At 38.5% G+C, this 26,928-nt stretch overlaps 1 protein-coding gene across 4 annotated transcripts in view; it reads right to left on the bottom strand.

Annotated features, from left to right (window-relative positions):
• Window positions 1-26,928, bottom strand: part of STARD13 (StAR related lipid transfer domain containing 13) — a 228,441-nt gene that overhangs the window by 23,907 nt on the left and 177,606 nt on the right. For 3 of the 4 annotated variants that reach the window (XM_067466597.1, XM_060770838.2, XM_060770837.2), the window contains 5 exons: window positions 21,182-21,253; window positions 19,645-19,726; window positions 14,069-14,132; window positions 7,229-8,604; window positions 6,044-6,217 (listed from right to left, as the gene is read on the bottom strand). In XM_067466597.1, the coding sequence (XP_067322698.1) occupies window positions 6,044-6,217; window positions 7,229-8,604; window positions 14,069-14,132; window positions 19,645-19,726; window positions 21,182-21,253 (1,768 nt within the window). Of the gene's footprint in view, window positions 1-6,043; window positions 6,218-7,228; window positions 8,605-14,068; window positions 14,133-19,644; window positions 19,727-21,181; window positions 21,254-26,928 lie in introns of those variants that run through there. The other variant, XM_060770839.2, reaches the window with a different exon arrangement.

The raw sequence follows: 26,928 nt of genomic DNA on the forward strand, positions 1-26,928 counted from the left end.
GCCACAAGCAATCAAAGATATTTGTTGCACAAGGGTGCATCCTCCATAACATACCCTTTTGTCAGCTCAGTCCAACCTACTTCCTTAGCAAATACTTTCCAATTTGAAGTGCAATAAATAATGGCAGAAGATTAAACTTGAAAGCATTCAGTTAGTTTTCTCAGTGTGGTTTATTATGTCTGTAATCTCACATTGCATGGTTTATCATTACCATTCATTTATAGAATTACAGGAAAATAACAGCACATGCCAAATTCACCTGAGGTGAAGCTCAAGGAATGTATTATGGATACATTCTTGGTTCTGCTCTGATTCAGTAATTTTAATTTATTTAGTAAAGAATTGGAGGCAAAGGGGAGGGGGTCAGCAGGCACCTCTCTGTCAAAAGTATAATAAAAACAGAAGTGAAGGATTTTTTTTTTCTTTGAGAAAAAATGACAATTATTATCTAAATAAATTGTGTTGCCAGAACAGATGTGGAGTGAGAGTCTTAATAGGTTCAGGACAATAATTCCTGCTTGCTTTGAAAAGAAACTATACTTTAATACATAGGTTGAAAGTAATTTGTTAAAAATGAATTCCTTATGCATCATTCATTCATTTTAAAGCATTTTAACCTGTTGGGTTTCATCCCTGGACTGCGCAAGTTTCTTGTGTCATCAAGTTTCCAGTCCTCAATGTTTAGCTAGGCTAGAGACAGGGCTAAATTGAGGGATTCCTTTCCCCACATTTCCATGCATGTTTCCTAAAAAAGGCCTTGCCTTTACTTTTCCTGCTAGCCACTGTCTCCTCCCCCTTTGACGATGTAGCAATGGAATTCTGCGAGGGAACTTCCTTTTTAAGTTGAAACTTCCCTAGGTTGACCATGTGGTCTCCACCATTTCTTCAGTGGCTTCTGCCTTTTCTTACTTCCAGAAAGGATGCATTTTGTCTTTCTCTAGGCAAAATGTAGCTGCATGGACCTTTTTCATTTCACCTCCTTTAGAAGACTTAGTAAGCTAGTTAGCTCCAAGACCTTTTCTATCAGGAAATTATTTCTTTTACTTCAATAAATATTTTTGAACCTAAAGTTCTGACTTCTAATCCTTTTTGTTGTTGTTTATTTGTTTAGTTGCTTCTGACTCTTCGTGTCCTCATGGACCAGCCTACGCCAGAGCTCCCTGTTGGCTGCGGTCACCCCCAGATCCTTCAAAGCCAAGCCAGTCACTTCAAGGATAACACGCATCCATCTTGCCCTTAGTTGGCCCTCTTCCTTTTTCCTTCCATGTTCCTCAGCGTCATTGTCTTCTCCAAACTTTCCTATCTTTTCATTCTTCATCTTTGCCTCTAATATCCTTCCCTCCAGTGAGAAGTCGGGTTTTATTTCCTGGAATATGGAGTGGTTTGATCTTCTTGTGGTCCAAGACACTCCCAGAATTTTCCTCCAACACCACAGTTCAAAAACATCTATCTTCCTTCATTCAGCCTTCCTTATGGTCCAGCTCTCACATTAATAGGTTGCTATGGGGAATACCATTGCTTTAACTACGTGGATCTTCCTAAGCCATCCTAAGGAATAGATGCCTATCCCAGCTCACCACACATAACTTTTTGTTGGTTATGAAGTTTACTTCTGGTACTCTGCTATATTTATGGTGGAGTCACCCCAACCGAGGGTTAATTTTGAGTCTAACAGCTCAGATTCCCCACTGTAACCTAAACCTACTTTCTGGTCATAAAAACAGTTGAATAAGTGGAACTTAAAATGATTGTTAATTTACTAAGTGCTTATTTGCCCCCCAAATAATGAAAAAGCAACATTAATGTAATGTAAAATATTAGCAATATTGTAGCAAATTATTTTGACATCTTTTAGTAAAAGAATGGACAACATTAACATCAATATGGTAAGTTAGCTTTAAAACTAATACTTCCCAGCACTGGTTCAGTAGGAGAGCAGATTCTTAACATGCAGAAGATCCCAAACCTAATCCCTCTCTCATCTTCCAGTGTCTGGAATGTATATTAGCACTAGCTTTCCACCACAACATTTATTGGGACATTTCATTTGTTGGGTTTCTCAAACAGACCAGCTTGGACAGTGAGAATGCTAGGTAATGGAGAGTGTAGTATATCAGTAATCCTCAATATCTTTGACCAACAGTAGGTATAGATCAAGAAGATTGAAACTGGGGAAGGTGGTGGACTTGTGAGGGAGAAGGAATCTCTCTGGATGACAGCAACAGCCACCAGTCAGCCTTCCTAGCTAATTGATGTTACAGGTAATACTCAGGTAACTAGTACGAGGTTAAGCCAAGGCCAACCTCCACATTATCCTCCATTGTACACTTCTTTATTTCCCTCCATTCTCATCCTTTTTTATTTAGCTAGATGGGTTGCCCTCTTTGTACGCAGTACAGTGCATTTGTTCCAAGTGCAATATCTAACACAGTTCTCTAGTCTTTACAAAGCCATTGCATTTATTCAAGGAAGGTTTGCTTAACATTTCGCCTGCATTTCTTCCACTTTATTTGTGTAATTATTACTTTTATTACTACTGCAGGCAGAGTATCCCCTGGTGGTGTTGTAGTCAGACTTCCTGAATTACACTTCCTGCTGTGTGACTGTTACAGCTTTGCTTTGATTGCCTTTGGCTGCGGAATGAGGGTAATAATCCTTAAGACTCTCACATGGGCTACTTAGATGTAAGCTAATGCCATAAAGTACTTAGCAGAGTGCGTAATGTTATAACTGATACCAAGGATGAATTCTGTGTATTCTGAAACCCTGCCTGTGTTGTATAATCCAAAACAACATGATTTGAAAATTGAAAACCCAAAATTCCATGACCAAATTGTTTAATAAAGTGATTATATCTCTTGAAGCATAAAACAGCATGATCCCAGTATCTGCAGGAGTAGTATCCACTATTTCACTTTTCATATAAAAATGTTTTCACTGGCCTTTCCTAGGTTTTCCAGAATGACCCTATGATAGGCTTCTGCTGCACATTGTTTATTTCAATAGTGATCACTATGGAAGTTCAGGAACATTCTTGAGCCATACTGTACATATAGAGAATAATGTGCTATAAATAATGACACTACCCTGAATACATAATTTTTAGATAATAAGGAGTAGGAGCCCCCGGTGGTGCAATGGGTTAAACCCTTGTGCTGGCAGGACTGAAGCCTGACAGGTTGGAGGTTCAAATCTGGGGAGAGTGCAGATGAGCTCCCTCTGTCAGCTCCAGCTCCCCATGCAGGGACATGAGAGAAGCCTCCCACAAGGATGGTAAAACGTCAAAACATCCGGTGTCCTTGGGTAACGTCCTTGCAGACAGCCAATTCTCTTACACCAGAAGCAACTGACAGTTTCTCAAGTCACTCCTGACATGAAAAAGGTAATAAGGGAACAATGTTTTTTCAAAAATAGATATGAGTGATACTATGTTTTCTTAAAAAAACAAAACAATAATTGTTAAAATATTGCTTTCATAGGTAATTTTTTGTTAGAGGGTTAAAAACATGTTGCAGAATGGTTTCAAATACACTCTGCTTGGAGTAGATACAATTTCCACCACATTTGGAGACCTCCTGGACCCCTAAAGATAAATAAGTGCATTTTTTTTGTCCTGGAGTGCTTCAAAATGTCCATTAAGAGGAACAGATGCATTTCCATCTTGATATGCACCACTTGAACCAATGCAAGCCCAGGGAAAGCTTTTGTGAATATGGTGAAAATATCCCTATTTCTCCTAGAGATGTTTGGGTCATTTTATTTGTGGGAGTTGATGTATTCCTCCAAAGTCTCCTGGAGGCTAACATGGCCCCTATAGCAGCATTTGAGCTGTAAAGCTCTTTCACAAAGGACATTCAGCCTGCTTTATTCCTTTTTTAGCTTCTATGGGTAACCCAAACTGTGTGGTCCTTGGGTCCTAAAACCTAGATTGGTCTTTGCATTACTGTAACTGCATATGTGTTTTCAAAACTGTTTTTGTTTTGTTAAAATTATTTTTCCTATTTAATGCATTGTACACCACCTCTGGAGCCTGTGCTTGATAGGAGATGATGAACAATAAATAAAGAAAATAATCTATACACATAATAAAAGTGAATATATGTATGTGTGTATGTGGTGGAAGTATCCACTTACATGGACAGCCTCTCACCTCCACAAACAGCTTTAACCCCCCAGTGCTAAAAAACCATCAAAAGCACTTCCTCCAAGGACATTTCAGGTTATAGTGGGCTCTATGAACATGTCTCCCAACCCTGCCAATGTCCTCCCCAAACACTATACTGCCCACCACCCAAGAGAAGCTTTCGTTTGGGGACAATTTCACCCTAGATGTTCTATTTTTCCTTTAAAATGGACATCCCAGGGTTCCTTTCTCTCTCAATGGGTGTGGAATTTGCAAGACTTCGCCACTGCCTGTCCCTTAACCCTTTTCTTCCCTTTCCTATGGCACACAGCAAATACAGGAATCGATCAGCAACTGAACAAGAGGTTTCGGGAGAATTCACCATGATTTATAAGAGTGGTAGTTCATCTACATCCAGAGAGCACTGTGAACCCAACCAACTATGTATCTGGACCAAATTTGCCATGGATGATGGGGTTTGCAATACTTCACTCAGTTCCAGAGATCACTGGAACCCCCACGAATGACGGACCTTGGAACACAGACCCAATATGGCAAACTGTGCATACATGTGGGGGTTGGGGATGATTGCCCTTGGCATATGGGAGTTGTAGTTCATTTGCATCAAGAGAGCACTGAACACAACTGAGGTTAGATCTGAACCAAACTTGGCACACAGACTCAACATGGTGAACTGTGCATACAGCCAAGGTTTGGGGGTATAGGCCCGTGATTTTTGGAATTGCAATTCACCCACATCCATATGCATTTTTAATGGGAACATTCATTAAAAACACCAGGAAATACTGGTTGTTTTCTAAGAAATAGAGCTACAAAATACCAATGTGATATTACCTAACACCCTAAAACAAATGATGCCTTTTCCTAAAAACCTGGGCACTGCCATGTTCCCAAGCTAGTAAATAATAAAAATGAATAATACATTATATTTTTAAAATGTTCTGGCTCCAATGTAGGCAGTTGAAAACCAGTTTTGATTGCTAGCTCCTATTGATTCAATGGGATTACATTAGCATTGATTTATTATTCAATAATTGGTTCAAATGATCTACCCTAGTTTGGACTAGGAATTGAATTTAACCCTCCACTTCCACACAACAAAGAAGATGATGATGCAAAAGAGAAGTTCTATGTGGAAGAAGACAATGACACCATTAACAGCAAGAAAAGATTCCTAATCTGTACTGCAGAGAATCAATTTTGGATTCCACAAACACCGGCTGCTCAAAATGTTTTCAGCTGGATAACAGACTTGTATGGTTTCATAGTACTCTCATCAACTACTTTGTTCATGTTCCAAGGAGATTCATCTTCAGGCACAGACATCTCCACAATAAGATTTTAGTTCAACCTTTTGTTGTTCCTGATTTCTTTTTACCTAATGTTCTATGCTCCCCTCACATCCCATATTTTCTAACCGTATTGGAAGGCAGACACAACCACTTCATTATCCTTGCAAAAACCTAAGTAGTTCCAATAGCAAAATTCAATTAAATATGTAGTATATTTTATAATACAAAAATTGGATCTCTGCAAATTAGTATACTATTCTGTATAAAACTTACAACTAGAAACATGTGAGAAATTTTTGTCAGACAAGATGAAGTCTTGAAGAGAATATACTTGATTTAAAGTAATTTCAATTGCCTGAAGGATATATTTTGAGTGAACAAATACATGGATACATGAATATTCACAAACTGTTGTGACATAGCAATTCTTCATCATGGTTTCCTGAATGACGGCTGTATTATAGTCTCTCTTTTTAAAATCTCCATGCCAATTTTCATGCTGATAGAATAAGTTGTCTTGCCTTTACAATGAACAGAGTGTTCGTGTCTTATAACTTTAGATCGAGAATGCTAAGTATGAAGATGTTTTAGCTTCTGCGGTACTCACCATGTCCAGCCATGCTTGTTTGACATGGAATACTTTTCCATGATGGCAGTAAGACGAAGCAGGGAAAATTTTTGTAGTAGATTTAACTGAGCAGCTGACTGACTACTGATTTGGAGTGATCCTATGGGATGGCACATTTGATGAGACCTCTGGAAACTATGCCAACGTAATCTCCTTTAGATAAACAAAATAAAATACAGTCAAAGAAGAAGCTCAATGATGGTGACAGGTTTGATGTTTATAAAGCATCTCAACAAGTTGACAAGGTTTCTTTTTTCTGCTTCTCATACCATCATAAACCCATAAGGATTCCACAAAGTGCTGCCAATGTTTCAGTAACATAATAGGTATTTATGCAAGATGTCTACATATCTGAGGAATGTTGCAACTATTCCTCAGACATGCAGACATCTAATACTCCATAACATTCATGCCCTAGTAATTCCTATTCACTTTCAGGGCAACTATGCATGCCTAAGAAATTGTGTAATTGTTCTCAGGATGTACAATGCACAATCCTGCTTTACTATAACACAAATTCTTCTTGCAGATGGTGGAAGGTCTATTACTTCTAAAATAACCCTTCAAATACTTTGTGAAAATGAAACACTTTATATTCAAAGAAGTTTATTTCTAGTAAAATGCTGCCTACTCAGAGCTAAATCTCCCAGTTTACCAGGTATTACGCTCCAAATAATTGTACTTCCAAGCTATGTGCCTATGCTACCGTTAACACTATTACTTCCACACACACACACAAGTAGGGAAGTTTTAAATTGAATATTCTTTGGCAATATTGAACAATTAAGAATTAATTCTTAAACTGGGAATTAATACCAATGTTGAATTACCATGTGCCTCAGGGAATTCTGTAAGGTAACAGAATAGTGGGCTGGCTGAGATTGCGAAATATTTGGTTTCCCGTGGTTCAGTGTACACAAACTTTATTTTATGTACGAAAGTATTATAAATATTGTGTATTAGGCTATATGTATATATATAAAGTGTATATGAAACATAAATTAATTTCATGTTTAGACTTGAGTCTGAAAAAAAAAATTGAAAACATGAAGCACTTCTGCTCCCAAACATTTTGGATGAGAGATATTCAGTCTTTGCAAGAGAGGCACAAACTTACATATTTCTATTGCACATGGATTGTAAAATAATAGGAATGCTACAAACCTGTTTGGCCTGGTAAGGGATGCTCCAACACCAGAGTCTCTTCTTTCCCTGACACCAGGAACTTCTGACTCATTGAGAGATGTTCCATCTCTATCCATATCACTAGGCGTTGTCCGGCCCTCACTTACAGAGTTCTGTTCAAAATCTAATGAAATCTTAGCTGGTGACTGGAATGACGAAGAGCTACAATCACCAACTGATAAAACATTGTTTTTCAATTCTGGTAATATATTTTTCGACCAATCATCTACAGATTCTTGAAGCCCATTGACCTGCTGCAAAATGTCATCCAGATGAGGAAAAAAGTTTTCTCGTTCCAAGTCTAGAAGGTCTCCAGTGCTGGCATACAAGTGAGAACCTGGAACATTGTCATAAATGCTAATCCGACTCTCCTTTGGGCAGGAAGCAAGAGGACTGGCTTCTTTGGGTGTTGAACCTGTCTTGTTGTTTAATGAAACACCACCAGTCCTCCAGCTTACACCATTGCTATTGTCTGTAGGAGACAGGCTTTCAATTGATAGAGCCTTAGGAAACGTTCCGGGTTTGTGATCTTTAGGAATATGAACCACTAGGTTCTCTTGGGAATGAAATTCATTTCTATGGTTTTGATCCATCACTTGCCGGAGTGCTGCTCCTGCAAGAACATCCAGATCCTCCAGGTACATCCCACCTCGTTTATTTGCTTCATGATACTTGCGCTCCTTTAAGGAAGGAGTGCTTATGCCACTACTGCTCATTTCTGATTGGCTGCTCTCACTGCTAGATTTAGCAGAGCAAGGAGATCCTTGTTTGGCTGTGTCTTGGGTCCCTACATTTTGGAGATCTCCATTCCTTATCTGCAAACATTGCAAATTTGGCTCATGCTGAAGAATAGGTCTGCTTATTATTAAGCCACTAGTCCTCCCGGTGCCTTTTAATTTTCCATGGGCACTCTTGTTTTTAAGTGTCTCCATACGCTTTAGAAAAGTTTTAGCTTTGGTTCGCATTGGTTTCTCATTCCTGAGGTTTGAAGAGTCTTCTGAAAGCTGGGAAGGAGTATTGCCAGCTGAGCAAGAGTCGTGAGCATTTTCTACACAGTATTGTCCTGATCCATCCAATGTCTCCCTGAGAAAGCTACTGACTACAGATGGATTCCGGTGGTCACTTCCACCACTGCTCTCACTGTGAATAGATGATACCTCAGGTTCACTCAGATCGGTAAGCACGCTTTCACTGCTAGTGGTGATCTTCATTTTAGTGTCTCCCGAGGAGCCATGTTTGCCTGACTGATGAATTAAGGTGTCAATGTCTTCTACCCGAGACCATCTTCGGCTTGTCCTTTGGAAAGTCCATTTGTTACTAATGGCACAAAGATCTTCTTCATCAGAGTCTTCACTCTGAAAAAAAATGATAGATATAGACTTATATAACTCTGGAGAAATAAATGGAATGTGCATTCTTTCCTAGTGATACAGTTAAAAGTTAAACACCTAGGTTAGTCATATTCGTATTTCAATACTATAGAGAAATACAGCTTTTCTTTCCTCACTTAAGAATTCCAATGCAGACTCCATAGTGCAGAAATAATAGCGATGATTCACCACAAAGTCAATATCCTTCAACATTAGTTCATTCAGATAGACTCATGTACAATGTATTCTCTCTTGCCTGGGTGGTTCACAAGACAAAGGCTCATGGGCAGTTACTAAATAAGCACTGGGGAAAATAAAATATAACGGTTGAAACCACCATTATGTATCATAGTAAAAATGTTACTATGATACATAATAATGACACTATCACATGAGGTCAAGTTACTTGATGTTTCCACATGTACATTAGTAGGAATTTAATATAATGTTCCAGTTAGTTCTAACTCTAAAAATTAGAACAGCCAAATGTTGCTTGGAAACTTATGACAGCATGACATTAGCCAAAACACACACACACACACACACACACACACACACACACACACACACACACACAAACTGGATGTCATACATGTAAGTGGTAAAGTGGTAATCCTAATCCAGATGTAATTGTAGACAACTCACAGAGCTCCAATAAACTCCAATAGGAGAATAAGAAGAATCCAAAGCTAACTCAAATGGGTCAAACTGTGAGATGTGATGTTACCTATTGCTTTCATTGCCTTTCTCTCCAATACAAACAATATTTTTGCTAATCAGAAGATGCTTTACGCTTTAAAACAGTCTTTCCTGACTTTAAATGCCTATTCAAAAGGAAATTTCTGAAATAACTAGTTTAAATTCTGCCCTTGCCCACTCATAATTCCAGATACATTTCTTGTCTCTTTTTGTTTCTCTGCAATGTTCCTAAAATGTTTTAGTCTTTTAAAAATACTTTAAAAAGTAGAGAACAGATATGCAGAACCATCTACATCTTCCCTCAATCCACTTCTGCAATTCCCTTTGCTTGGGGTTCCAAACCAAAGCCTTGATTGCTCGGCTTAGTGATGGAGAAGCCAACAGGAAAGCATCTGGAAGATCTCCAAACCAATCTTCTTGGGAGCAGGACAGATGGAAGGGGAAATCTTCTCTAAAACACAGAATAAACTGGACTTTCTTTTGTTAAAGCTGTGAATCACTTTAACCATTTAGTTTTAAATAATAATTTTAAAATGTCCAGTTGGCATTGTGAGGTAACAAAATGTGATAGGAAGTGCATTGGTGGATAAAATGTGGAGAGGACAAGGTGATCAGACACATGGTGAAAACCCATGCCATAATGTTTCATAAAATTCAGATAGCATCAAAAACCATCAAAAAGCAACATTAAACACTGTAACAAACCAGCACATATCACCAGTCTTGGTGAACACTCAAAGATAATTTCCTATGCTTAGCTAGTTATTGCTGATTAAAAGAAAAGTAAAAGGTGACTTGAAAACATAGTTCTTTTTGGGTGTATGTGAATGCCAGGAGAATATATAAATGTGGTTCTATTTTAATGGGCTTCTCCACATTTCTCTCTCACTAAGGCTATGATCCCACAGGTGCTGAAGAGACTTGCTCCAATTGCAGCTGTATCTAGCAGAACAGTTTATGGACACTTCCCCACTACAAATTAATATATGGCAGGAATGGGACTCATGGGACCCTCCAGATGTTGTTGGACTGCAAGTTGCAGAGCCATAACCAACATAGCTAATGGTGATGTATGCTTGGGTTTGCAGTCTAGCAAGATCTGGACTTTTACTTGAGAATTCTAGGTGAAGATCCTCACATTCTTCGCCAAGGGGAGACTGTCTGAAGCTTGTCTGGAGTTAACAATTTGATTATGTAGAAGAAACGATAAACCTTGCCACTGATGTCACATTAACTACCTTCTCTCCCAAAATGCCTTCTTAAATCGGCACCTTTCATTCTTTAGAAAGCTTATTTTACGGATGTTTCACTAAGGCAGTGTTTCTCAACCTGTGGGTTCCCAGATGTTTTGGCCTTCAACTCTCAGAAATCCTAAAAGCTAGTAAACTAGCTGGGTTGAGAACCACAGCTCAAAGGTATTGAAAAATATTCTTTATCACATTGTATTCTAACCAAAATTAGAGGGCTTAAATTTCTAGGCCTTATCAAGAACACATAGTCAAATGAGGCAGAGTTCAGTGTTGTACGCTGAACATTTTAGATTCCGGTTTTAAATGTTTTATTCGAGACATTACAATGTATATATATGACATTTACTTTCATTAAAATTTGTGTAATTATCCTTATTGTATCCGGTGGGTATCGGTGAGTTGCTTATAATCCAGTTCAAATCAGATAATCTGGATTTTATATGGCAGTGTAGAAGGGGCCCTTGGAGAGTAGGTCTTTTAAGAACTATTGAAGTATATATCATCATCATGTGGATTTCAAATCACAAGAATAAAAATTTAAAGAACATATGTATTTACAAATGTCAAAGTTTTTTTTCAAAATACCAAATTGTGTTGTAATACTTCTAGCCAGAAAGAGTAACCACTGAACACATTTCATATGCCACATGAGAACATTTCAGTAAAACATGACAACCTTCCATTGGAGTAGAAAATGTCTTTCTAAAAGGCACAATGGCATCCAATATACCTGAAATGCCAATTGTTGTTGGAGCCAACATATTTTTCCTTCTAAAGAAAATTTAGATGTTGATGCTTGAGGGTTTTTCTACTGTTAAATGGGAACAGGACATCTAACTCTTTATTCCACTCAATTTTAACTTTATTTACATCAAATGTAATGCTTTCAATACAAACCTAATATCTTGTCAGTTTCCCTGAGGATATAATTAATGCTTTCAACACAGCAGGGTTTGCTGAGAGGCTCAGAGCTAATGGTCCATACAGAGACCTTCCCAACGTATTGCAATTGTAAATATTGCCACACTGATATAATAACTGATAAGTAGACTGCAATATTGAGAATGGCAGAAAATCTTGGTCTGCATCGATCAACTGATAAAAAGCACAAATCCCAGAGCCAGCCAATTTCAATCCTATAGAAGTACTGTATATATTTGAGTACAAGCCTAGTTTTTCAGCCCCTTTTTAGGCTGAAAAAGCCCCCCTTGGCTTATATTTGGGTGAGGGTCCTAGTGGGACGGCATGGGGCTGAAAGAAGGGTTTCTTTCAGCCCCACACCTTCCTGCCAGGACCCTCACCTCTCCGTACAGCAACCCAGCTCTCCATCCTCTTCTCCTCTTTTAGTGCAGCACACACCTTCCTCTTCTCCTATCTCAGCATCAGTCTTTCCCACTTTTTCTTATTCATAGACACACAGCATTTCCCCCAAAATGTATAGTCAAAATACACTATGGTGACTATTGGTAGCAGGCCCGTAGCCAGGATTTCGATTTGGGGAGGGGGGCTGAGTTTTTTTCGGGGGGCGGGGTTCGGGGGGGGTGAGTTTGGGGGGGGCTGAGTCTGAGTGAAAGAGGGTCTACCCTAGCAAACCTTTTGTATCATTACCCCAATACCCCCATGCATATGGGATATATTGAGTATGGTGATCAGATCATGATATGAATAAACATAACAGTTATGTTTAATGCACCAGTAAGGCCTCTTTGCGAACCACTATGAGAATTTTGGGGGGGGGGGGGCTGAAGCCCCTCTACCCCCCCCCCCCCCCGGCTACATGCCTGATTGGTAGGATACATTGCACATTTACACTGAAGGTTAGAATAATGATTTAATCTGAGTTGGACAGTCTTATCTTAAATTACGGTTTTATGTAAATATTCAAAAACATTTGACCTACTAAAGCCTCAATTGATGTAATTTTATTGGTATCTATTTTTATTTTGAAACTTACCAGAATCTGCTGCATTTCCCACCCTCAGTTTATACTTGAATCAATACGTTTTCCCAGTTTTGTGTGGTAAAATTAGGTGCCTCAGCTTATATTTGGGTGGGCTTATACTCGAGTATATAAGGTAGTTTAACATGACCATAAAGATCAAATTGTAGTTGACAAGACATAATATGGCAGCCCATTGTAGCAGCAGAAATTTCAGAATCATCATTTCTATCTTTCACAAATGAAGAGCACCTAAGGCAGCCCATCCGAAATAAACAAAAATAGTTACAAGTATCTCAAACTAAGTTTGCCCGAGGAGGAGTATCTGAATTGATACTTGCAAATTATTTGATGAGTCAGGAGATATGTCTTATGACACAAACTCAAATGTGGAACATCACTGTATGAAACAGAATTTCTTCATTATATGTAAGTGCCTCCAGCCACTTAGGAGAGCAGCTCTGAGATATTAATCATATCACTACTTGAGATGAGTTGGGGGGGGGGGGGGAAGGGAAGGGGTATGCCCTCCCCAAAGAAAATTGAGCCAGGATTAACCACTTATAAAGAAAGCATGTTGGATGCTCACATGAGAAGATGCCATTTTTCCTACTCAGTTGGCTATGGTTTCTGTAGACCCAGTGAAAATAAATAACTTACAGAGAAGGAACCAGATACACACATTTTTTTCTAAGAGCGATGGTTTGCACTATATGTTTATACTGATTAGAAAGTGCCCTTGGGACAGGCGTTCCTTGTAAATAAAATGTTGTTGGCGCTGTTACAAAATGTTCCATATCAAATGACATTTTCTGCATTCCTTCCTAAAAACCCTTAAGCCTACAATAATGCCTGTGTTACACAAGGAGGCTGTAAACACGACAAGCTTCATTTTCGTAAGTCAGCAGATACAAATGAAAAATACTTTGTTTTTTTTTGTTGTTTTTTTTGCTAGCAGGGAAACACGCCCTATAGCCACACAGAAATAGACAATATTGTAAGACAAGGTACTTAAGAGTAATGCCATGTTTAACAGGCAATATGTAAGCCTTTGCCATTCAAAAAGTCTTCTGGGAATGGTTGTCTTAATATTGAGTCTCTCTGTGATCTGTATTTATGCAACAGCATTCAAACATCTGACATTTTTATTGGGCTAAAGGTGAAAGACAGGAGTCACAGGACTATGATAGCCGTAATCTGTGTATTTGGCCTCCATCTCAAGTCACATATTTCTCCAGAACACAATGATATTACACTACATGAGCAGAATATACACTGGGATTCTTGAGTCAACTTTCACTTGCCAATTGATCCAAGACAATGACTTTTACCAGTCCTTTCCTCCATTTCTCTAACAATATGACATCAAACACCTGTACCACCTACATTAAAGCAGGCACCATAAAACACTGCTGAATATACAATGAGTCGCAACTAATCTTTGTAAGCAATTTGAAGTTCAGAGGTTAAAATGAGATCAATTCTAGCTATAATTTCAGGAGATAATTAAAAGCTCCAGCTCACACAAAGTGCAAACATTTCTAAATCCAGGTTTACTTGCCTTTTTCCTTTGGAAGTTCACATCGAGTTTCATTGAGGCGCACTTATTCAGCGTGTTCAGTCGTCTACAAATAAAGGGAGATCTAAAGATTAGAATCTCATTAATCAAGTTTGTTGGCTCTATAATATTTTACTTTTTGTCCATTTGTATGGATGGACCTTAAGCAGCACCTGTAAAGCAAAATCAACAAGGAAATTTTGCAACACTAATTAGCATACATGGTACTGGTACAGAAATCTATTTTCTCCTGCCACCCAGCTTATTTAGCAGTTGGGCTAAAGGAATAACAGATAGGTAACCCCAATAATGTAATGGAATTTCATATCTCATATTTTTACAAACTCTGACCCATGTGATAGTTTGATGGACTTTATGAAAAACCCTAATATAAAAAATAAAGTGAAACAATCAATGAAGTACAACTGGACTAGAAATTTCTCCATTTAAAAGGCACCAATAAACATGGACAAATGTGCTTAGATTTGAGTGAGGCCTACTGTATATATTCCTAAATAGGTCAACCTCATGTATAAGTCAAAGGCACATTTTGGGACCAAAGATTATGAATTTTGATGTGACCTATAGATAAGTCAAACGTCATTTCATGGAGAAGGGAAAGTTTCAGGGCTGTCTTAGGGAGCCATCTGTCTCTGACCATTGCTGCCATTTTCCTGCCCAGGATTAAAAAATACTTCTCTGTGGCAACAGAGACAGTAGAGGAAGTTGGTGCTTTTTAAAGGTTCTCTCAGGATGGATTAAGCTCTTGACTTTTTGCCACTCCAATCAGAGAAGAAGGTGATTCCCTTCTTGATAAGAGATAAGATATGGTTTGATTACAAATTTAGAGTTATACATGAGTATATACAGCTGTGGTTCCCAATCTGTAGTCCATGGACCACTAGTGATCTGCAAGAACTAAAATATGGTCTGCTATCTCACCATTACTAAAGCATTACAATGAGGGCAACTGGTTTCACGAAACTTTCTTATAGTGCTGAGGCTTATTAAATACAGTTTTTTGTGGATAAGCAGATGGTGACTACTGGATGACAAATATTCTGTATCAGAAACTAGAGCTGATGTGGTCTATCCAATGCAGTTTTCTGAATCAGCACCCCAAATAACCAAACTGAATCTAAAGTTGACCAAAAACTGATTCATAACCCTTTTCGTACAAATGTTGGAGAGCGGTCCCTGGTCAAAGTGGTCCCTCGTCAAAAAAAGGTTGAGAATCACTAACATACAGTAACAATCATGGTTTAAAATCCTCCACTGTAATTCCACGTCTAACTCTTACAAGTAAATCAAACCCATGTTTGGAGAAATGTAATTATTTTAGGAGAACTGAAATAAGCAGGAAAGCAAGAGTGTTCTTTCCTCCTACTGTTATTTCTGCACAAAAAGTGATCTATCTTTTTGAAACCCCAAACTTTTTGAAAACACAGTTGCTGAAAGTGAGATGTGCCTCACAAGGCAATCGGTCTCTGTCAAGATATAGCACCTTTGACACTTCTTCAACCTCAGTTCTGTGAAGCCAAAGTAGAATAACCTTTTTTCAAGAATACCAAAGTTTGCAGAGCTCCGAATAATGCATTACTTTTTCCTCTAAAGCTCCTCTGGGAAAAATGATGCTAATTTTTGGATGGTTGTGGTCAAGAAAAGCAACATTTAAAGGTTCTGCTATAGACCACACTAATTGTTCAACTTTATCAGATAACTGATTTCACCCAAATTGTATATAGTTCTAATGTCAATGTTAAAAGACAAGCCCTCCTTGAAGACTCAGGATTATATTTTAATGGAGTCAGTGTCCAAATTCCAGCTTGCTGATTTATCGGTCCATATTTCAAGCTAGAGAGATGATGACATATCTTCTGGGGTCTGTCCAATATTTTGAAACAGATTGTGCCAATAAAACAAAAGGATTAATGGTTCTCTTTACGTCCCTAGAGTTTCCAATTAAATACAGCCTGCCTGGATTTCTCACACCCTCTTGATGTGCCAATAGGAGAAGACAGAGTTCTCCATCTGCTTACATCTGTCAGTGGAATGGGAGTGAAATCCTAAGCAAGAATAATTTGGAGACTAGAAAGAACAATCAATGGCAAGTTAAACAAAGTAAGGACTTTGTTTTATGTGTGTTGTGATTTGAATACAGAAATCTCCTTCTCATTTCCTCCAAATACATATTATATATGGGCTGGCATCCTATTGGATTTTTACACACATCTACTGTACATACATTCCCTTTTGCGTAATTGGGATTCTAACAGGGTCCACAGGTGGTTTATGTTGCTCTTCAATAAAACGGTGTAGTGCAACCAGTGTGACTGTACATTTACACTGCGAAAACACAATGTTTAAGCTTTGTTGTGTTATAAAAATAAGTGGAGACCAGGGCCAGCCACTGAAGATAAGTGGTGGGAAATTGAGGACAAACAAAAGGAAATCACACATAATGTAGTTAAACCTTAAAATTTATCTTGATTGGATAAACACCAGCCTGGGCACTTTTAATTTCATCAGTTTAATTTAATGTATACCACACCTTACTGCCAAAAAGTAACCCAAGTTTGCCAACAGTACTAACATGAAGACTTAACAATAACTTCTTCATTAGAACATGTAACTTAAAACCATTTCAGTTTAAAGCACAATTAACATTGCAACAGGAAAAAGTGAACACTTAAGCAGTTAAATCCAATACAACAACAGACAAATTGCCTCACAGGAGCTTAAATGTCAAAAGTCTGCTTGAAGTAGGAGTTATGGAGCCAGGTTGCTGTTTTTTCTAAAGTTTGCCAAAAGAAACTGCAAAGCAGGCATGTGTGTACACATTCATAGCTACAACTTTGATACATATTGTGGGGTTTTTTTTACACTTGGGGGTATGCAATAGTCCAATTTATTTATTTATTTATTTAAGACATTTACATGCCACCCTTCTCACTCCGAAGGAGACTCAGAGTGGCTTACAAGTAATATGTAAATACAATATATTATATTTTTACCATAGCACAATATTAGTATTATATATTACTATAATGTACTATACCATTATACTGTAATATTATTAGTAATATTACATGTAATATAAAATATATTATTATAATATATTATTATTAGTATTATATTCCTGGGAGTTCTATGGTACTACACAAAATCATTGGAGAGGGCCAAGAGTGAGATCTCTGAGCAGACAATCTAGAACACCTTGTCCCTTCAAAACACTGCAATGAGTTTGGTTCATACTAAATATAATACTATGCTGACCAAAACCTCTTAAAACTGGGTGGCCTTCTGGGTGGCCTTTTGGCCTATTCTCCTGTTCTTTTCTGACACCTTAAAATTGGTCCAAATAATAACTTCCTGTGACCCAAGAGTGCAGCTGTTGTGGAGCAGCTGCAAAGGGAATCCAGACCAGGCCATGCAAGGGTCAGACACAATGGATGCAACAATACTTCCTACATCTTAGTTTCAAGACGTGTCAATGGCCTTTGTAAATACCTCTTGGCCATTTGATCTCTGAAATGGTTTGGCTTTCTAAAAATGGCAACAGCAGCTTCTTGAAGTGGGAAAAGATGTGCAACACTTGATTTTAAGCAATATCGTATTTTAGGTTCGCAAAAAGATGTGCCTACTAGATCCAGCATTCCATTGTGCTATTACAGAGTAACTAATCACATCACTGAGGACATCTACATCTTTTTATTACTGGTCCCTCAGCCTAGAAAAGGTAAAATTGAATGCTTCACAGATGTCTAGACGCCAAGTGAATAACACTACAGAACAGATAGTGTTTGGGTTTGGATATGAAAGGCTCAGGTTCACATTCTTGTCCATTTATGCATGCAGAAACATAACAATTTTCCTTATAGGTCAGACCATCGGTGCATCTTGTCAAATAGAAGTTCTTCATGTTTTTAGACAAAATTCTTTCCTAATCCTACCTGGAGAAGCTTGGCAATATCCGATCACAGTATTGACCAGGACCAATCTGCTGAGCTTGTAAAATAAGATGAGTTTTGGTGTGTGTTCAGGGTGCTATGGTAAGCTTAATTTATATTAGGTTAGATATGGATCACAGCTAAATGTGTATAACCTATGAGGAGGAAGGATTTGCTTTACACAATAGTAGTTGCAGTTATGAACGGGTGTCTCCTATTGCTTCCTTTACTACCACTTACTGCTTCTTTTCCCCTCACAATTCTCAGTCCATTTCCAATTTCCCTTATAATGTGGCAAGCACACACCTGGAATGTGGGAAAAGGGCAGGAAACACTGTATATAAACGGTGGGTGTAACGAAATATCTAATTATAATGTAAGTTTTGAATGTGATTATTAATGTTAGTATATGGCAAGCGCAGGCCAGCCTTAGCTACAGCTGATTGGTTTATGCGTTGCTGTGGTAACAAAGCTCCTGCGGTAGAAATGTATCCATTTCAGAAGAGCCAGGAGGAAAAAGGGGCAGAGCTAACTGACAACAGGAGAATGGACATTTTATAATATGAGCCAGTCTTTAGCTGGGTGAGCTAAAGAGAAGATGTCTCTGGCTATATGGGAACTGGAGTAAGGAGGTTCCTATTATAAAATGATATTTAAAGTATTAAAGGAACCAATTTTGAAATAGAATGTAGCCTGAGTGCTAGGGGAAAGAGTTCCCAGTACTATATTGTGTCTTCAGTGGCAGAACCGAAGCAAATAAAAGGATAATCTATGCCTAAGCATCAGTCAGTGGGACTGAGGAAAAAAGTGTTCTCTGAGAAATAAATTTACAGCTAAACTATTGATAAGAAGGAGAAACTACAGGATTTTAAGATACCCAGTTAGGAGACTGAGAAAGAAATACATTTTAAAGTAAAAGGAAGTTACTAATCCAAGCTGGCATAAGATAAGCCATTCTGAGTGTTATGCAGTAACAGTTTCATGGGTTCAAAATAATAAAAGTCAATTGTAACAATATCCAAGAAGTACTGAAAAGAAAAATACCGTGTAACCATTATGCTTTGTGTGCCTGAGAATCCCTAAATAAATTTTTTTGTTCAATTCTTACAATAAAGACTTGAAAGTTACTGAAGTGAAGATATTCTATAGGAAGACGGCTAAAGGTCATATTGGAGCTAGATATCGTGTATGGTATTGGGTTTCACATATTAAAGAGACACAAACAAGCATAATAAAAGTCAAGCCTCTCACAAACATAAAATATATTATATAATGTACTCAGCCACTACCACTCATCCCTTTCCCCACATACGCATTGATATCCACGTTCCAGTGGGGATACAGGAAGCACTACATTTTCTCTTCTTCTTCATTCATTTTCTGCTTCAAATTTTTCCAGGGCTCAAGACCACAGATTGACTCTTCACTTGACTATGAAACCCCATTAACTGACCTTGGACAAGCCACATTGTCTTAGTAAGATGGAAGCAACAGCACATTTTGCCAAAGGGTTGCTATTAAGTCAAAAGTTGAAGACACATAACAACAAAAGTTTAACGTACACCGAGAAGTGCTAAAATAGTATGAAAGTATAAAAATAACAACACCAAAAAAAGAGAAACACTTTACCTACAAAGAGGTTCTACAAGATCCTTGTCAAGAAAATCATGATCTTTCTTTACAGCAGCAATGTCAATAGGAAATTGGGAATCTAGAAGAGAACAAACATTGTTTAGTGGAATAAGAAAAATGTATTTCCTTCCTAAAAACTCTGGATTGACTTTCAGACTAAAACACAAACACAACCAGAATTTTTCCTAAGAATATTATTTTGAATAACAGGTTTCTAGACTGTACTATTAAGAGTTGTCAACTGAATCGTTGCCAACATGTCAGATTCTGAATACAAAAAGACATCAAAGGGATTATTCTTCAATTTCTAGCCAGATTTTGATCAGTATTATCAAAAGGAAGCTGCTGTTCATTATTCCAAAAGGCAGTCTGGCCATATGCTTTGCAATGACATATTTGAAGGCTTTCTTAAAACAGATATGGTGGTTATGATGCTCTACCAGGAGCCCCTGGTGGCACAGTTGGTTAAAGCTCTGAACTGCTGAATTTGCTGACTGAAAGGTCATAGGTTCGAATCTGGGGAGAGGCGTGAGCTCCTGCTGATAGCCCCAGCTTCTGCCAACCTAGCAGTTCGAAAACATGCAAATGCGAGAAGATCAATAGGTACTGCTCTGGCACCATGAAGTCATTGCCAGCCACATGACCTTGGAGGTGCCTACAGACAACGCTGGCTCTTTGGCTTAGAAATGGAGATGATCACCAACCCCCAGAGTCGGACATGACTGGATTTAATGTCAGGGGAAAACCTTTGCCTTTACCTTAGATGCTATACCAAAAAGGTACATAAAATAACATGGGTGCATGGTCATTATTTTATTGCATTTACTGTCTAGTCTCCTCACTTTATTAGAGAGATCCAAAGCATCTAGCAGTAAAAAAGCAGTAAAAATTACCATTGCAAATGCTACATAGTGTTTTTCTATTGTTTGGAAACATAAGTGCTTTCACCAACTGTATGAAACAAAAGGTCTTATCAGAGAATGGCACTGCAATATTGTAAACTATGGGTTGACATTTGTGAAACAGGGCTAAAATTAGACAGAATGCCAGTCATGGCATCAGCAGTTACATGAATGGTAGCCAAGAGGGCTGATTTTGAATGGGACTCTTCCAATTACAAGAAAGAGTGGTGCTTTAAGGCTTTGTACTCCATAGATGTCCAACTCCAGAACAGGATACTGTGTTAGAAGCAACACTTCTATGGGCACTAATAGGAGCATTTCTTCCTATGCAAATGGGATAGAATCTGGATGGGGCAAGGCAAATGTGGCAATGGCTTGCCTAGAAACATGACTGAGGCAGGCAACGCTTTGAAATGCTACTTTGGACCACAGCAGTTGTCTCCTTATCATTTTCTATTGTACAGATCCTGCATTCTCCCTTACGAGCAACCTGGGATAAGGAGGAATTGCTCTATTTGCTTTCCCCATTAGTGTCTATTGCCTAATGATAGCTGCCTACTAAAGCTAACACAATGCCCTTTTCCCACAATGCATTAAACACAGAGCAAATAAATACTGTCCTCAAAACATACCTTCATAGAGTTGGGCATACTGTGGGAATCCAGCAGCTCGCAACCAGTCACAAGCTTCTTTTGCTTCAATTTCTGAAATAGAAAGAAAAATGCAATGCATTCAATTCCACTTTTATGTTTTTGGTATTTTTACTTTTGTGCATGAAAGCCAGTATTGAAAATACAGCAATTTCATTTCTTCATATACAGGTAGTCCCCAAGTTACAAACATCCGACATACAATGAACTCATAGCTAAGAACGGGGGAGGGGAGACAACAGGAAGTGAGAGAAATCTACCCCTAGGAAGGGACATTCACTCCTGAAATAGTTGTCATGGGAAAAAAGGAGTGTCTCCATTGAAGCTTTTCACCAATCCTTGTTTCCACATCAAGTCAAATTTTTCAAAATTCAATTATCACAGGGACAGAAAGTGAGGTGAAATCTTCTGAACAGAGGCACAGTCAGTCAAGCAAACACCACAGGGTGTTAACCCTTCATTATGTTATCCAAAGCTCTCTCTCTCTCTCTCTCTCTCTCTCTCTCTCTATATATATATATATATGGCTCGCAGTACACTTAAAAATGTACCTGTTCCGACTTACAAACAAATTCAACTTAAGAACAAACCTAGAGTCCCTATCTTGTTCATAATTTGGGGACTGCCTGCACTTTGATACCAAATTCATTTCTGGTTTTAAAAAGTCTGACCAAGGTGCCTTGTACATCATTTGTCATTGTCTGCACATTGAATCACATTAACAATTTCAGCAGCAGGAGCTGTGGTGGGTAGACACTTCACTTGCAAAAAGCACACAACTTTTTTTTTGTCAAGAAAGGATTGTCAAGAAAGTCAAATGTTGGTTTAGCAGGGTTCGGATCATTAGAACGGCTTTGTGAAGTCTCTGTCAGGTCATTGAATGTCTTTTGATTCAACTTTGGTTAAGAAGATGACAGTCTCCTCTTCCCTGCTACCCAAGGAGAGAGTTCATGACCGATATGACAAAAGTGCTACACACATAAATGATGAAAGCACATTGGTGTGATGAAAGATCAGTTTAAATAACAGAGTGTTCCAGGTGGCAGATGTTATACAGATATAGGTGTACAACAAGTCTTAAAGAAATGGGAATAATACAGCCCTCCAAGATGTTGTTGGATGGTGACTACCAGTAGCCCTAGCTAAAATATCCAGTGATGAATAATGTTAGGTGATACATTCAAACACTATTTACAGGTCAACATGATTCCCATTCCTGTTCCAGTGCATTATCAATAGTAAGCAATGCATTTATTGTTTAAGAAAACCCTACTAAATGTATAGGGTTGCCTCAAGTCAATGGGTGACTTGAATGCACACATACACACAACAAATGAGTCACTATAGGAGATGGAAACCCTTGTCCTGTTTTCTCCAGATGATGATGATACTTTACTATGAAGATATTCATGTCACTGCTTTCTTTTTGTTGTTTATTTGTTCATAGCTTCCGACTTTTTGTGATCTCATGGACTAGCCCACGCCAGAGCTCCCTGTTGGCTATTGCCACCTCCAGCTCCTTCAAGGTCAAGCCAGTCACTTCAAGGAAACCATCCATCCATCTTGTCCCTCTTCCTTTATCCTTCCATTTCCCCCAGCTTTGTAAACATAACTATATAAGCAATTGCACTAGCTGTGCTTGAGTCTGGAATCAGTGGCTCAATCAAACTAAATGAGTCCCATCCTCCTTGCAACTACAGCATATTTGCAACGGCTAAAAGATTCCTCTGATCTGTCAAGTTGCTGTGTAAAGAGGTCTTTCAAGAAAGAAGAAAGGTAGCTGAAGGTGAAATGGTGAGCTGCATCCTAAAACCTATTAGACAGACTGTGGGACTGTCTTACCCATAGCATAGGAGCCCCCGGTGGCACAGTGGGTTAAAGCCCCATGCCGACAGGACTGAAGACGACAGGTCGCAGGTTCAAATCTGGGGAGAGGCGGATGAGCTCCCTCTATCAGCTCTAGCTCCTCATGCGGGACATGAGAGAAGCCTCCCACAAGGATGATAAAACATCAAATCATCTGGGCGTCCCCTGGGCAACATCCTTGCAGACAGCCAATTCTCTCACAACAGGAGTGGTCGCTCCTGACACAACAACCCTCCCCCCCCAAAAAAACCCGTAGCAATGCTACTTGCGAATAAAATGAGGTTGTTTCTACAGAGAGATGTGATTAAGTGGAATTGATCTTCTCCATCTTGTTATCTGCTTTTGAGTCATTTCTGTCATACAGGGACCCTAAGGTGAATCTATGATGGAGTTTTCTTGGTAAATAAAGTTTGTCTTTATAACCCTCTGGCCTGTGAGAGTGTGACCTGCCCAAGATCATTCAGTGGCTGAGCATAATTCAAATTCTCATTGTCCAAAACTAAACCACACTGGCTTTCCTGTCCCATTTATCTGATGGCATTAAATGATTTCCCCCCTGTCAACAAAACACTGTTTCCATGATTAAAAGCAGACAGGCAGGGAACCGTACAGATAGATAACTGTAGATAACTGAGAAGATGTATTTATTTCGTATCAAAAGCATTGCATAAATTAGTATAAAATGGATAAAAATGGAAGGTGTACAGGTGGCTTTTGACCAAAAACGGGCAACAGCAATGGCATTGTCTGTAGCCTCCAACAATTCCTCCTCTGTACATGAGGGCAGGGCACAATGGACAAGCATACAGATGCAAAGTTGTCTGTTCTGCTTCACAGTCACACAAGGTATGGGATTCTTCTAAGTAGTGCCATTTTGCCAGGTTGTCTTTTGATCTGCCCACTCCACTTCTGAGTCTATTCAGGGGCCTCCAGGTTGCCCATTCTTGGTTTGACCCTGGAGGAAGACCCTTGTGGGATTTCCTGATTTAGTTGCCCAGTGGGATCCCTTTAGCTGTTGCTGGAGGGACGCCAAGAGGAGTGGTAGTGTCTGAGGACATTTCGTGTGACATCTTATGTATACAGGAAACACACAGAGACATCACAATGAGAAGACCAAAAATCCTCGGAATGCAACTGAGAAGATCATTAGAACTTTTCTCTGAGTGTCATTGAAACAATTTCCACATTGAAATGGAAAAAGTTAATCAGTACTTCTGTTTTTTTTTTTTAAAATCACACAGAAGCAACTCAGTTCAGCGTTTAGTATTGTATATATCTTTCCTGACTTTTGGCAATGAGGTTTTCAGATGCATTAAAATGATTTCTTATGGTGTAATATAATCAGTGCTGAAGCAAAAACAATGATTAGAAGAAATAATCTTTCAAAGCAGCAGTTCTCTTTGTCCTATAATATTTTGTGAAATGTAATGATAGATACAATAGTCCAATAAAAGTAGCAATTTGATTTCATAACAGTGGGAGCAAAACCCTCCTGATTTGTGACTCATAGGCAATTTAGTCCTCTACTGCAGCTTTCATAGGGTAGAGGAGGACAAGTCATCCATAAAAGGGATGAGCAAACATTTGCCCATCTGTTGCCCCTGTAGAGGCGATCTGAGAATGGGAAAACAATTCATTGTAAGTATATATGGAGGGAGACGAGAGAAAAAAGTATTTATAGGTATAGGAGCTCACTTGAATTCTGTCCACTGCCACTTTAGACTCTTGTAGGGAGAAAAGAAAGAAACATGGCCTTAAATAAAATACTGAGTCAGAAGAAATCACAGTATGCCATTCTTTTGCCCTCCAACTTATTATTAATTCACATTCACAATAGCTACTAATTTAAGATAGCTGAGTAAACAACAGTAGCTCAACAATGCAAAATGCATAATAAAAAAGCAAAACAAAGAAATCTCAGTGGGAACTGAGATTCAAGTACTGTACTGTGAAAGCAAGAGAAAAACAGAAAGGCCTCCCAACTGAGAAGAGTTGCCATTCTAATCAAGTCACCAACATGGTTCTTGAGCGCATCCTGAAACTTCAGTTGGTTCCCTTGGATACATCCTCATTATGCACACTCCTCAACTCAAGTTGCAGTTTTGGGAGTACTGATCTATCAGCCATGGTGTTAAAGGAAAAATGTAAACTCTCCTGTCTTGGATGCTGCTATTGAACAGAAACATTAGAAAAAAGGCAACCCTAAACAGTTCTGGCCCAGCTTACCTGTCCGAACGCATCTCTCCTTATGAACCAGCTAGGCCCTTAAGATTGTCTGGGGAGGCCCTGCTCTCAGTCCTGCCTCCTTCACAGATGCGATTAGTGGGGACGAGAGAGAGGGCCTTCTCAGCGGTGGCCCCTCAGCTATGGAACAAGGGATATCAGATCGGCCCCTTCCTTCCTAACATTTCAAAAGAAAGTTAAAACCTGGGTTTTTGAGCAGGCATTTGCAGATACAGTGTAACAGATTAATTTAGACCCACGGAACGATTGGATGATGTGACAGAAAAATGATTTTAGTGATGAGATGCTGAGGACTTGTGTTTTATGGTTTTTATTGTTCTACTGTTTTTATATGATTTATATTATATCTTAATGTTTTTAACTATATTTTTTATGTTGTGGGGGGCATTGATTGTAAACTGCCTCAAGTCACCTTTGGGTTGAGAGGCGGTATAGAAATATGGTAAATAAATAAACAAAATACACACTAAAGGATAAGTAATGCTTCAAAAATATTTGACAAAGCTATAGGGTAGAATAACGTTCCTACTTTTTCATAATACATTTGTATAAGTCAGCCTTCCCCCACCTCATCTCCCTTATATGTGTTGGATTATGATTTCCATCAATCCTGCTCAGTTTGAAGAATGGTCCTTTAGGTGGGGACAATGGGATGTGTAGTGCAATGTATCAGATACTGTTACTTGCCATTTCCCATTCCTGGATTAATTAAAATGTAAGTCAGGGAGGCAAAAATAAAACTGCAGAATCGACAGTTGCCTGTTTTTAAAAAGATATTTCTTTTTGCTGAGGCCTTGTTTTTTTATTTTTTTTAAGCTTGTCTTCAAAAATGCTAAAATAATGTTTTCAAACCAAGAGGAGAATTTTGGCAACTACTTTTGCTGTTGTTGTTTAGCCATAATCTAATCAAAAACAAACTTGCTTAAAACAGTGTTTTAAATATTGTGAAAACAAAATGAGAATCTTGTAAAAACGTGAGACCAACAACAACAAATAATAAAAACATACAAGATCTTTGTGTGTATCAAGGACAGATATAAGTTATCACACTCCACAGAGCTTTTCAACAAAATAGTAATGCTACATATACTGCTGTTACATTAGGCTTCATTGGCTTTTATCAGACAGCTAACCCATTAGACGATACATTTTCAATTCCTCTCAAAAGGATCCAGAATATTTTCCAAATTATGCAATCACATTTATTGTCATCAAGAGGCATGTTGATGACACAGCGTTGATTTTGTACATTTCTAAAGTTAAAATTATTCTCATCCTTTGTGGCCATTAAATCTGCAAAACAAATCACCAGGGTCTCAGTTTAACAAGATATGTGAAATAATAATTCTGTCATTTGCATTGTGTCCAAAAGATTTTACACATTCTAACCAAAAGCAGAAGAACACATATGGCAAATCAACATCAAGATGTGTCCCAGACTGCCAAATTTATTAATGAGGAAGCATACATGGACTAGAACAGACTGTAGTCATTTGTTTTGACATGAATCTCTCCATCATCCTGGGTTTATTGAGCACAAGTTACTTTAGCATAGTGTTTCTCAGCTTTCCTATTGCTGTGACCCCTTAATACAATTATTCATGTTATGGTGACCTCCA

The sequence above is a fragment of the Anolis sagrei genome, chromosome 3 (assembly GCF_037176765.1).
Source record: "Anolis sagrei isolate rAnoSag1 chromosome 3, rAnoSag1.mat, whole genome shotgun sequence".
Classification (NCBI taxonomy): domain Eukaryota; kingdom Metazoa; phylum Chordata; class Lepidosauria; order Squamata; family Dactyloidae; genus Anolis; species Anolis sagrei.